Genomic DNA, 12,492 nt, shown 5'->3' on the forward strand with positions numbered 1-12,492 from the left:
GTCACCCACTTGCTACACCACCTGGGTTTCCTTTGTTTCTTTCTTCCCTTCTTAATATCTCCTAACTTCCTCTGTTTCACCTTTGATTGAATTACCCACTTATTTTTTGGGCACCCTTCCTAAATCATCTATCTGTTCAGGGTTTGTAGCCATAACCAGTACAAAAATGTTTGGTTATGAATGGTGCAGCCAGAAAAATAGCTTTGTGATGTCCAACAACATTCATGCATTTATTGCCTGTGTAAGGATTCTTGACTAGGAACACTAGGTTCACAACCCTATCCTTTCACCTATTCGCCATTGACAGAGGAGTTTGCAAGTCGAATCTTGCATGCAACTTTGTTTGACTTGTGGACTTTTGGGTGCTGACATTGTCCACAAAATGTTTTTTGGCTGGTAGTCAAATTTCAGTGACAAAACAAATCATGGTAATCAGACTACCTTGCTGCTGCAGCTTTCTTCTGCTTTCACAGCTGATGATATGCAGAGTATGTATGATTATCTTTTGCCTATTCTGCCATGCAGAATGTTTTGGACCACACTTTGTTTGATACTTCCCACCAATTTTGTGAGTATGTGTGGGCCTACTAGGATTAGAGAGCTCCTAAATGGCATTACTCATGGGATTGTTGAAACAAATGAGTTTCTATGTGTCCAAAGTGGTGATCTACAGCTGGGCAGCTCAAGACTAAGATCAAATAAACAAAATCCTTTTCACTCACAGTATGATGTTTCATTTCTCAAAAAAGCATTGTAATCATCAACACTGAAAAGAAAACTTTCAACCTATCAATCCATAGTGGCAGATGTTACTGTCTTGGCTATCCTCAGTTACCAAGTAGAAGTACCAAAAAGAACTACAAAGAAAATCAAATGGAGGAGAATCAAAGTCTGTGACCCCAGTATTGTTCAAGCTGAGGCCTTCTAACCAATTTACTTATGTTCACATCAAAACTGTATTCATTCATCCTATGGATTTGGGAAGAATGTCCACATGCCCCTCCCAAAAAATTCTTCAGGAAACGTGACATGGTAACTGACTCCAAAATGAGAGAGAAATTATGCTGTGGAAATTATTGAGATAGTTCCTCCCTTGCAGACAAAATCCTGACATTAAATTAGAATTAAATGCCTCTGGATGAACTGGAAAGACAACTGAAGAAACAACTACTATCTTCTTGAAGCCAGGTCTATGAACATTCAAGCAAAGTCAAGGTCACTGGATTAGTTACTTGTTCAGATAATTTAAAAGTATTTTTCTCAGCAAGTGCTGACTTTCTCAAACTGCAAAAAGAAACAGAAAATAAAAGCAGGGGTAGGCCATTCAGCCCTTTGAGCCTGCTCCATCATTCAGTATAATCACGGCTGATCATTCAATCTTGTTCTCATTTTCTCTCACACCTTTTGATACCTTTAGCCCTAAGAAATATTTCTAACTTCTTCTTGGAAACATTCAATGTTTTATCCTCAACTCCTTTCTGTGGCAAAAAATTCCAAAGGAAGAAATTTCTCAGCTCAGTCCTAACTGGCTAGTCCTTATACTGTGACCCTTGTTCTGGTCTCCCCAGTCACTGGGATCATTCATCCTCTTTTCACCCTGTCTAGTCCTGTTGTAATTTTACATGATTTTATGAGATCACTTCTCATTCTTCTAAACTCCAATGAATACTACCCTAACAGATCCAGTTACTGTTCATGTGTCAGTCTGGTGAATCTTTGTTTCTTTCCCTCCATGGATAGAGCATCCTTCCTCAAATAAAAGAGACCAAGAATGCACAAAATACTCCAGGTATGATCTCAGCAAAGCCCTGTACAACTGCAGAAAGATATCATTGCTCCTGTACTCAAATCCTGCAATAAATAACTAGCATTCCATGGGTGAACCAAATAAGCTTCGAAGTTATCCTGAAGCACTCCTTGAAGGCTGGTAGGATTAACATTCACAATTGGATTGAGTTGGCTATGAACTGTTCAAAATGGCAACAACCTATTCAGCAAGTTCCACCATGCATTAAGTAACACCATCTTAATGATGTGGCAAAGTAGCAGCATAGATCTAAAAGGAAAGGAAACAAATCCTGCTTTCCAGATCTCACTACCCTTTTAGGACATCCTGCTGTAAGATCTCTGGACAAAACTTGGCATGTTCAGTCACATTAAGATTATTGTCAGAAACTTACATTTCAGTGGAAATCTTCTCAAACTGAAAGACAGCCACTATCAATAACACAAGCTCCACCTTCTCTCCATTTACTGTACCTTTTCACATGCTTCACTTTCCCTCCCATCACCTCCCAACTTTCTTGTCTCCTGCCTCAGTCCAACTATCCACTCTCTCAACCCGTTCAACACACATACAAAGATATCTGTGAACATATACATTAGCAGTAAGACTAGGCTACTTGGCCCCTCAAGCATGCTGTATCATTTAATAAGATAATAGCTTATCTTATGATTCAATAATCCTGTGTACCAAAGGTAATTATTCACCTCTTGATTATTAAGAAGCTATGTACCTCTGTTTAAAAACAATTTCAAAAATTATTTTTCCGCTGTTTTTCAAGGAAGAGCATTCCAAAGACTCATGACCCTCTGTGTAGAAAAAAAAGTTATGTCATCTCAGTCCTAACTAGATGACCTTTTATTTTAAGTAGTGACTCCTACTCCTAGAAATTTCCACAAGAGGAAACTTCCTTCTCACATGCACTATGTCAAGTCACCTCTTTATTCTTCTGAGCTCCAACAGATACAAGCCTGGCCTATCCAACCTTACTGAAGACAATAACCCACATATTCCAGAAATTAGTCTAGTATGCTTTCTGAACTGTTTCCAATGCATTTACGTCGTTCCTTAAAGAAACTGACCAATACTACATATAGTACTTCAGATGTGGTCTCACCAATATCCTGTGTATCTGAAACCTTTTATTTATAGAGTCATAGAGCACAGAAGTAGACCCTTCAATCCAACTCGTCCATGTTGATCAAGTTTCCCAAACTAAACAAATCTCACTTGCCTGTGTTTGGTCCATATTCCTCCAAAGCTTTCCGATTCATGAATCTTAGCAAATGTCTTTTACATGTTGTAACTATACCACTATCTACTACTTCCTCTGGCAGTTCAATCCATATAATACCACCCTCTGTGTGAAAAAGTTGCCCTCAGATCCCTTTTAAATCTTTCTCCTCTCACTTTAAAATTATGCCCGCTTGTTTTAAATTCCCCCATCCTAAGGAAAAATCCTTTACTATTCACCTTAGCTATGCTCCACATGATATTCTAAACTTCTATGAGGTCACCCCTCAATTTCCTATGCTCCAGTTTTAAAAAAAAAGTCCAAGGATATCCAAGAAACCTTCTCCAATTTAAAAATATCCTTGCTACAGAGGGTAAGCAGAACTGTATACAGTATCCAAACATGATCTCACAAATGTCCTGTAAAACCTCAACATGAGGTCCCTCCTCCTCTACTCAATGATCTGAGCAATGAAGGCAAGCATACTAAATGCCTTCTTTACCACCCTGTCTACCTGTGATGTAACTTTCAAAGAACTATGCATATGAACCCCTAGGTCTCTCTGTTCTACAATGCTACATAGGGACCTACCAGTAACTGTATAAGTCTTGTCCTTGTTCATTTTACCAAAATGAAATACCTTGCATTTATCCAAACTAAACTCCATCTGCCACTCCTCAGCCCGATAACCTAATCAGAATCATAGAGTCATAGAGATGTACAGCATGGAAACAGATCCTTCGGTCCAACCCGTCCATGCCGACCAGATATCTCAACCCAATCTAGTCCCACCTGTCAGCACACAGCCCATATCCCTCCAAACCCTTCCTATTCATATACCCATCCAAATGCCTTTAAATGTTGCAACTACTTCCTCTGGCAGCTCATTCCATACACGTACCACTCTCTGCATGAAAAAGTTGCCCCTCTTTTATATCTTTCTCGTCTCACCCTAAACCTATGCCCTCTAGTTCTGGATTCCCCCACCCCAGGGAAAAGACTTTGTCTATTTATCCTATCCGTGCCCCTCATGATTTTGTAAACCTCTATAAAGTCACCTCTCAACCTCCAACGCTCCAGGGAAAACAGCCCCAGTCTGTTCAGCCTCTCCCGATAGCTCAAATCTTCCAACCCTGGCAACATTCTTGTACATCTTTTCTGAACCCTTTCAAGTTTTACAACATATTTCCAATAGGAAGGAGACCAGAATTGCACACTATATTCCAACATTGGTCTAACCAATGTCTTGTACAGCCGCAACATGACCTCCCAACTCCTGTACTCAATATTCTGACCAATAAAAGAAAGTATACTAAATGCCTTCTTCACTATCCTATCTACCTGCGACTCCACTTTCAAGGAGTTATGAATCTGCACTCTAAGGTCTCTTTGTTCAGCAACACTCCCTAGGACCTTACCATTAAGTGTATAAGTCCTGCTAAGGTTTGCTTTCCCAAAATGTAGTACCTCCATTTACCTGAATTAAACTCCATCTGCCACTTCTCAGCCCATTGGCCCATCTGGTCCAGATTCTGTTGTAATCTGAGGTAACCTTCTTCACTGTCCACTACACCTCGAATTTTGGTGTCATCTGCAAACTTATTAACTGTACCTCTTATGCTCACATCCAAATCATTTATGTAAATGACAAAAAATAATGGACTCAGCACCAATCTTTGTGGCACTCCACTGGTCACAGGCCACTAGTCTGAAAAACAACCCTCCATTACCATCCTCTGTCTTCTACCTTTGAGCCAGTTCTGTATCCAAATGGCTAGTTCTCCCTGTATTCCGCGAGATCTAACCTTGCTAGCCAGTCTTCCATGGGGAACCTTGTTGAATGCCTTACTGAAGTCTATATATATATATATATATATATATATATATATATCACATCTACCGCTATGCCCTTAACAATGCTCTTTGTTAATTCTTCAAAAAAATCTTAGATAACTTTCTTCACTGTCGACTACACCGCTAATTTTGGAGTTATCCGCAAACTGACTAAACATGCCTTCTAAATTCTCATCTAAATTATTTGTATAAATGACAAACAATAATGGACCAGCACTAATCCCTGCAGATTACTGGTGGCCAAAGGCCTCCAATCTGAGAAACAACCCTCCACCTCCAATCTCATTGCAAAACCAATTTTGTATCTAACTGACAAGCTCTCCCTGAATCCCATGTGATATAACTTTGCTACTTAGCCTAACATGTTAATCTTGTCAAAGGTTTTACTGAAGTCCATGTAGACCATGTCCACTGCTCTGCCCTCATCAACCTTTTGGGTACATCCTCAAAAAACTCTATCAAGTTTGTGCGACATTATCTCCCAGCACAAAGCCATACCGACTGTCCCTAATCAGTCCTTGCCTTTTCAAATGTGTGTAAATCCTATGTCTCAAAATCCCCTCCAACAATTTACCCACCACTGATGTCAGATTCACAGGTCTATAGTTTCCAGGTTTCTCCTGCAGCCTTTTTTAAATAAAGGCACAACAATAGCCTCCCTCCAGTCCTCTGGCACCTCTCACAGGCTGTAGATGATACAAATATCTCTGCTAGGGCCCCCACAATTTCTTCCCTAGTTTCCCTCAACATCCTGGGATACACTTGATCAAGTCTTTCAGATTTATCCATCTTTGTTTTTTAAGATGTCCAGCACTTCCTCTTCAGGAAACAGGAACTGTTTTCCTGTTATTCCCCCAAGTTCCCTAGCCTCTATTTCGTCCTCCATAGTAAAAACTGACATGAATTTTTTATCCATTTAGTATCTCTTCCATCTCCTGTGGTTGCACACATAGTTGGCCTCGTTGATCTTTAAGGGGCCCTATTCCTTCCCTAATTGCTATTTTGCTCTGAATGTATTTGTATAATCTCTTTGCATTATCCTTAACTGTATCTTCCATGGGTATCCCATACCCCTCTGCATCTCAGAGCTCTGAAAGCTTTCATCATTTATGTATTATCTGTACATACAAGAATAGAGGAAATGTTATGCTTGACTTGCATGTGCAACAGCAAAAGAGTGTGATTATTTAAAAGGCTTAACATAATTTTATTGTTTTCACAGGCCTAATGAAAGTTCCAATCGACATTCCTGTTGAAGTTATGGAAATTGATCTATCCAAAAATAAAATCAGACAATTGAATGCCAAAAACTTCATGAATTTTAATGAATTAGAAACATTAAACCTCAGCAGCAATGCAATAGGATACATAAATCCTGGTAAGAACATTCCAATGTGTTTTAACATACAGTTGTTATAATATGTTAAGATGTTGCTTTAAAAAAAGATGAAACTGAATAGTTTGCAAACAGCCAAATCCCTCAAAATGTTCAGGATGGGAATATGCAAATTTACAAGCAAATTCTCAATCTGCAAATAAAAGTCCTAAATAATTAATTAATGAATTCAGAAGGATCATTGACATTCTACTGGCAAATTCTGAATATTATGAATAAAACAAGATCTGACATGATATGAGGTGAAACAATTGGTTTGACAAAAATAAAGTTCTGCAGAAGCTGGAAATCTGAAATAAAAACATAAGTGCTGGAATTAATCTACAGATCTGCATCTGCAGAAAGAGAGAATCAATTATTCAGATGCGAGATCTTTCACAAGAAAGGATGTCTCAGATCTGAAACAAAATATTTTTTTCTCTTCACAATTGTTTTAATCTATTTATAAATTTTGAGCCATGCAGTGATAATGAAGCCATCAACATAGAAACTGGAATAAGAAGTAGCCATTAGAACCTTTTACTGCATTCAATGAGATAATAGCAAATTTGAGATCTCATTAATAATTTTGGATACAACAATTACAACAGGTTTTAAAATTGATATTTGATCTGGCATGATTACTGAAGAAATTTCCAAATCCCTACCACCATCTATCGTCACAATTTAACCTTTGGCATCCAGGTATTGTTCTGCTAAGTCTAGCCAGAAGCCTTATGATGGCCAATTCACCCTTCTATATTATAGAGTTCAAACTTCCAGTGTATACCAGTTGTGGTCTAACAGGGACTTTATATAGCTCAAGCATGACTTCTACTCATTTGTATACTCTAGATATGAAAATCAGCATTTCATTTCTGTAATTATTAATTATATTTTAATAATGTACCTGGACTCTCTTGTACCTCTTCAATCACCCATTATTTCTAGCTTCTCACGTTTAGAAATTGCTCAGCTACATCCTTATTAAATTCAAACTGGTTGATCCTATATTTGTTTATATTGAGAAACATTCATCATAGTTTTGTCCACTGGCTTAATCAAGACTGGTATTCAGCTCTGAACAGTGGTGAGTGTGAGAATTTATTTCAGAACTACAATACATCCAAAGCCAAGAATATGGCACAAAAAGATTATGCAATAATGATAGGGACTTATCAGCTATAGAAGTGAATCCGAATTTTCTTTTCAGTATAAGTAGATCTGTCCCAGGTAAATTGGAATGAAAGATTGGTTTTAAAAAAACCTATAACAAAACAATGAAACAAACTTTTACAGAGAATAGTGTTCTGTTAACAACATAACTTTCCAAGAGGGGGAAGGATGCAAAAACCAAAGCCAGTGCTGGTTGACAAAGCAACTATGAAATGAAGCAGGAAAAGGATGCATTTGATAGATGTTAGACTGATAATACAGGGAAAAGAAAGCTAACTACAACAAATTGAGGAACAGTGGAGAAAGGGAAAAGGAGGCAAAAGGAGAATATGTAAAACACCAACAACCACAAATCCAAAAGCTTTTTACAGAAATTCAGTAGTAAAAGAGTGGGGGGGGGGGGGGCATGGCTGAAGTATGAACAAATGTTTTATATGAGTATATTTAAATGGTTCAAGAGACTAAATACTTAAATTACAAGGGTTTATAGGGTTTTTCTCCTTAGAATGGATAGGTTGATAATATATAGACAGCAAGTGCTCTCTTTGATGAAGGTGGTAAGAGAACCAGAGAATGTGGATTAAAGATAACTAACAAATGAATCAAAGGCATCAAGAGGAAAAGTATTCTTTACAGTGACTGCACTGGCTAACAAAGTGTTAAACAAGTTAGATCATAACATTTGAAAAAAGAATTAGATAAATGTAAATTGTTTTTTAAAACTGCAATGTTCCAGGGAAAGAGTGGGTGGAGGTTAGTGGTAGTGAGACAAGCTGAATTGCTTTTTCAAAGAGTCAGCATCAACTCAAGAAGCCAAATGGCTGCGTTCTACGCTGGACCAATTTTTGATCTGTTCTAAATCTCAGTGAATTTAAAATGAACTTAAAATAAACTCAACATTAAGTAATTTGAGAGTTTTTTTTTTAATTTCAGCTGCATTTGCTGGTCTTTTGCGCCTGAAGGAGCTGGATCTATCTTCAAATGTTTTGCACAACTTTGAATATGGCGTCTTGGAGCACCTGTACTTTATAGAGAAGTTGGTTCTTACTGGAAATCCATGGAGATGTGATTTTCAAATCCACTATTTGGCCTACTGGTTGCAGGTTCACTACAATGTACAGTTTGAAGGCCTTGAATGCACAATGCCCAATGAATATAAAGGCTGGACTGTGCAGAGGTATATCAAAAAATATTATGAGGATTGTCCCAAAGAAAAGACAATAGTTGATTTTGATACATATGATTCTGATAAATCAGAAGAAGAAAGCAGAAGGTTACCCTAAATAATTGTAGCACAAATAATCCATGCCTACCTATTACATATGAAAAAATAACTACACATATGAATATGTAATCTTATTTCACATAAGCATTTAGATATGCCAAAATCAGTTGCTCTAGCCCTCCTTGAATATTATTACAATATTATGGAAAATGAGAGTTTCGGGTGTGCATATTCCAACGTTTTCAAGGAATTTCACAGTTTTTTTTGTAAGGCAGGTGGAAGACAACTGAAAAATACAGTGAAACCTCGATTATCCGAAGTCCTTGCGCTGGCAGGTTTTCATTCGGATAATTGATTATTCGGTAAATTGATTTGACGTTAAACAAAGGAAACTGCAATGCCCATAACTGCATTAAAAAGCATGCTAACAGAGTTTTATTTCAGTTGATCACTAAAATCTGTACAAACGCTGCATATTGCTTAAAATTTAATGACATTGTCTTCACCCAGGGCAGTATGCAACATGTCACGGCGGTAATATTTTTTCATAGCCACAATAATTCCCTGATCAAGCGGCTGTAACCTTGAAGTGGTGTTGGGTGGTTAAAACAAACACTTGATAGTCTGCTGATTGTAACTGGCTGCCTTTCACTGTGTGTGCCCACGCGTTGTCAACAAGCAGAAGAGCATGTTGCTCGAATCCTTTGCTTGCCAAATGTGACCTGACAGCAGGTACAAAATCTTCATGAAATCAGAATGAGAAAAGGGGATATGTCATCCATGCCTTATTATGTGCTTTGTACTTCACGGGAAACAAGTTCTTGTCACAGTTCTGAAAGCAACGGGGATTAGCATATTGCCTAATGCAGACAAGCGGTAATTTATGAGTGCCAGTGGAATTGACACAAGGGAAAATCATGATCCGATCCTTCTGCGCTTTATGTCCTGACACCTGCTTTTCCGGGTGGACGCAAGTGTTTTATCTGGCAGTGCACGCCAGAACAATCTACTTTCATCTGCATTGTACAATTGCTCAGGTTCATACTTTCCTTCATGAATGATGGATTGCACTTTTAGTCTGTAGTCTTCCACCGTGCTGTCATCCACAGACTTCTGCTCCCCAAGAACGCTGAGCTGCCTAATGCCATGATGATGTTTGAAGCGCTGTAACCAGCCCACTGATACACTGTGATCAGACTAACCAGTGTGGAGGCATTCATGGAAACCGGCAGCTTTTTCCAGTATCATCGGGCCAGATACGGGAATTCACTTTTCACACTGCTGTGAAAACCACAAAAATACAGCTTGGTCAAGTTGGTCATCCTTTGCTGGCTTCATGGCTTTTCCTTTTAGAGCATTTGCACTGTCACTTAAGCTGATGAATTTCTCAATCGCTGGTCTTGCTTTCTTGATGTCAGACACTGTCACTATTCCAATGTTGTACTCCTGTGCAATCCTCTATTCCTTTTCACCACAATCCAGGTGCTGTAAAATCTTACTTTTCTGTTCAATTGTCATTGTGGTGCATTTTCTCTTCACAGACATGGTAAGTACAGTACGTACAACAAACTCGATCAGTTACACCAGATACGAACTCGTAGAGGGAATGAAGACACCACTGACTTTGTCAGGCATTTTAAAATCCTTCAGTATGTCAGTTATCTTCATGTGATAAAATTCTTTCAATACTACGACAATTGACTGACTAAGATTGTTGGACCAGTGTCATTAACACCTTATCTGCTGCAACACTTGCACATCATTTTTTGTGCGAGTACCTCCCTGTTTTTCTCAGTTAAACTAAAGACCCGATATTTGCACTATTGTTGGTTAAAATTATGTTAAAACTGCTACAATTGACTGATTGAGATTATTGCAGCAGTGTCTTTAACATCTCTTTTATGCAACATTTGCAGATCTTCTTCAGAGCAGGCAATCCTCATTACTCTGTGCTACTAACAAAAGACGCGATGGCAACACCATTATCAGTAACGCCACTTTGTTATAACGGTTTCACAGGACCGTCAGATTCTGTTCAGACAATCCGATTTTCACGTAATTGGTATTCGGATAATCGAGTTTCTACTCTATATACATTTTTGTAGTATTGCTACATTTTTATGAAATGTTTTATTGTATTTTATTCTTCGTAATAATCTAGAAAGCAGTAGCAGTACCAAATAAAGAAAATACTATCAAATTATTTCAGGCTCTCTAACTAATAAACACTTGAATGTTTTATCATTCTGGACACTCTTCCTGCCATATATGATCAATTGTGATTATGCCATACATTAAGATTTTTTGCAAGACATTTTCTTTATGTTTCCATAGGAAGAAACCAAATAGAAAATTCTCACTTAACTGCCACATAATCATTAATCATTTGGGGCCACTTAGGGTTAGGTCTTTTAATTTTTCATCCCTAGAACAGTTGCAACATCTGATTGCTACAGCTTACGTTGCTTCAGAGCTGGTCCCATGTAGCCTGTCAGCCAAAATGAAACAAATATTTAATTAAACTTGGTCTGAGGAAAGGTCACTGGACCTGAAACATTAACACTGATTTTGTTTCACAGATGCTGACAGACCAGCTGAGCTTTTCCAGCAATTTCTGATTTTGTTTTTAATTATATTTGCTATGTAACATGCAAGCTGAAGGAAATTTGAAATAGAAACATTGCTATTGTTAATGAACATGGTAACTACTATTGTCAAGGTTAAGGTCAAAGTCAGCTTTGATTCTACAGTCCCCAAAAAGCTAGGTGAAGGAAATAATGGCCAAAAACTGGAATGGAAGTTTTAACTCTAAGTAATGAGTTAAGATCACATTTCAAACTTTATTGTAACCAATGGAAGCATTTAACACCTAACAAACTGGGACGCAATACACAAACAGGTTTTGCAGTGCAAACTAATTATTAGACTAAAATGCATTATATCTTTTTAGTATCCTGAGTTGAGTATTATATCTTGCATTTTAACAATTGGTAACAATCAGTCCTGCTAAAGCCCCCAAAACATTTCTTCAAATTAAGTGCACCTCTTTCTATTCTCTAATAGACCTTGTATAATTCTACATTCACTCTCAAACTGCATCATCTAACAATTCTGGTTTGATTAAGAAGCCACAAGAGTGGCATAAGCTACACCAGAGACCAGCACAACTCCTGTACAGTTCCATTGTAGGTCTCAATGTTATGTTGTCTCCTATTCTTCTCAACTCTTGATGTTGGGGGCCCTCTGTTCTACCAATCAATTCCAATTTTTGGCTGATTTCTTCACAGGTGAGACATCACTACTAGGTCAGTTTACCCATTTTTTTCACAGCAGTTCAGTTTGTGCTTGCCGGGATAATAAAATCAATAGCAGGCTTAATGGAGATATTTGTTCCACACGTTCCATCGAGCTGTCAAATTAACCTTTAATTTAGCTTCACCAGAATACTTCATCTCTAACATCTAAATATAACTTCTAGTTATTATTTTTGTGTAAACATTAGGGGTAATTTTAATATGACCTGTCTGACAGAATTAAAAATCCACAACACCAGGTTATAAACCAACAGGTTTATTTGGAGGCATTAGCTTTCGGAGCACCGCTCCTTCTTCACAACCACCTGATGAAGGACCGACATTCCAAAAGCTAGTGCTTCCAAATAAACCTATTGGACTATAACCTGGTATTGTGTGATTTTTAACTTTATCCACCCCAGTCCAACACCGGCACCTCCAAGTCATGTCTGACAGAAACTAGTGATGATGAAAATATCAGCAGTGAACTTATTTACCTCACTTCCTGCTAACCACTACACTGCTTCTGGTATGTTTGTATTTGCATAATCA

At 37.9% G+C, this 12,492-nt stretch overlaps 2 protein-coding genes across 2 annotated transcripts in view; one reads left to right on the plus strand and one right to left on the minus strand.

Moving 5' to 3' along the window:
• The window catches only part of lrrc17 (leucine rich repeat containing 17), a 60,263-nt gene extending 49,413 nt beyond the window's left edge, over positions 1 to 10,850 (plus strand). Inside the window, exons 3-4 of the mRNA XM_072562662.1 lie at positions 6,094 to 6,249; positions 8,356 to 10,850. Coding sequence (XP_072418763.1) covers positions 6,094 to 6,249; positions 8,356 to 8,705 — 506 coding nt within the window. The 3' untranslated portion in view covers positions 8,706 to 10,850. The remainder of the gene's footprint in view (positions 1 to 6,093; positions 6,250 to 8,355) is intronic.
• Positions 1 to 12,492, minus strand: part of LOC140466611 (F-box and leucine-rich repeat protein 13-like) — a 155,082-nt gene that overhangs the window by 50,989 nt on the left and 91,601 nt on the right. The window lies entirely within an intron of this gene.

This window comes from Chiloscyllium punctatum, chromosome 44, assembly GCF_047496795.1.
Source record: "Chiloscyllium punctatum isolate Juve2018m chromosome 44, sChiPun1.3, whole genome shotgun sequence".
Taxonomy (NCBI): domain Eukaryota; kingdom Metazoa; phylum Chordata; class Chondrichthyes; order Orectolobiformes; family Hemiscylliidae; genus Chiloscyllium; species Chiloscyllium punctatum.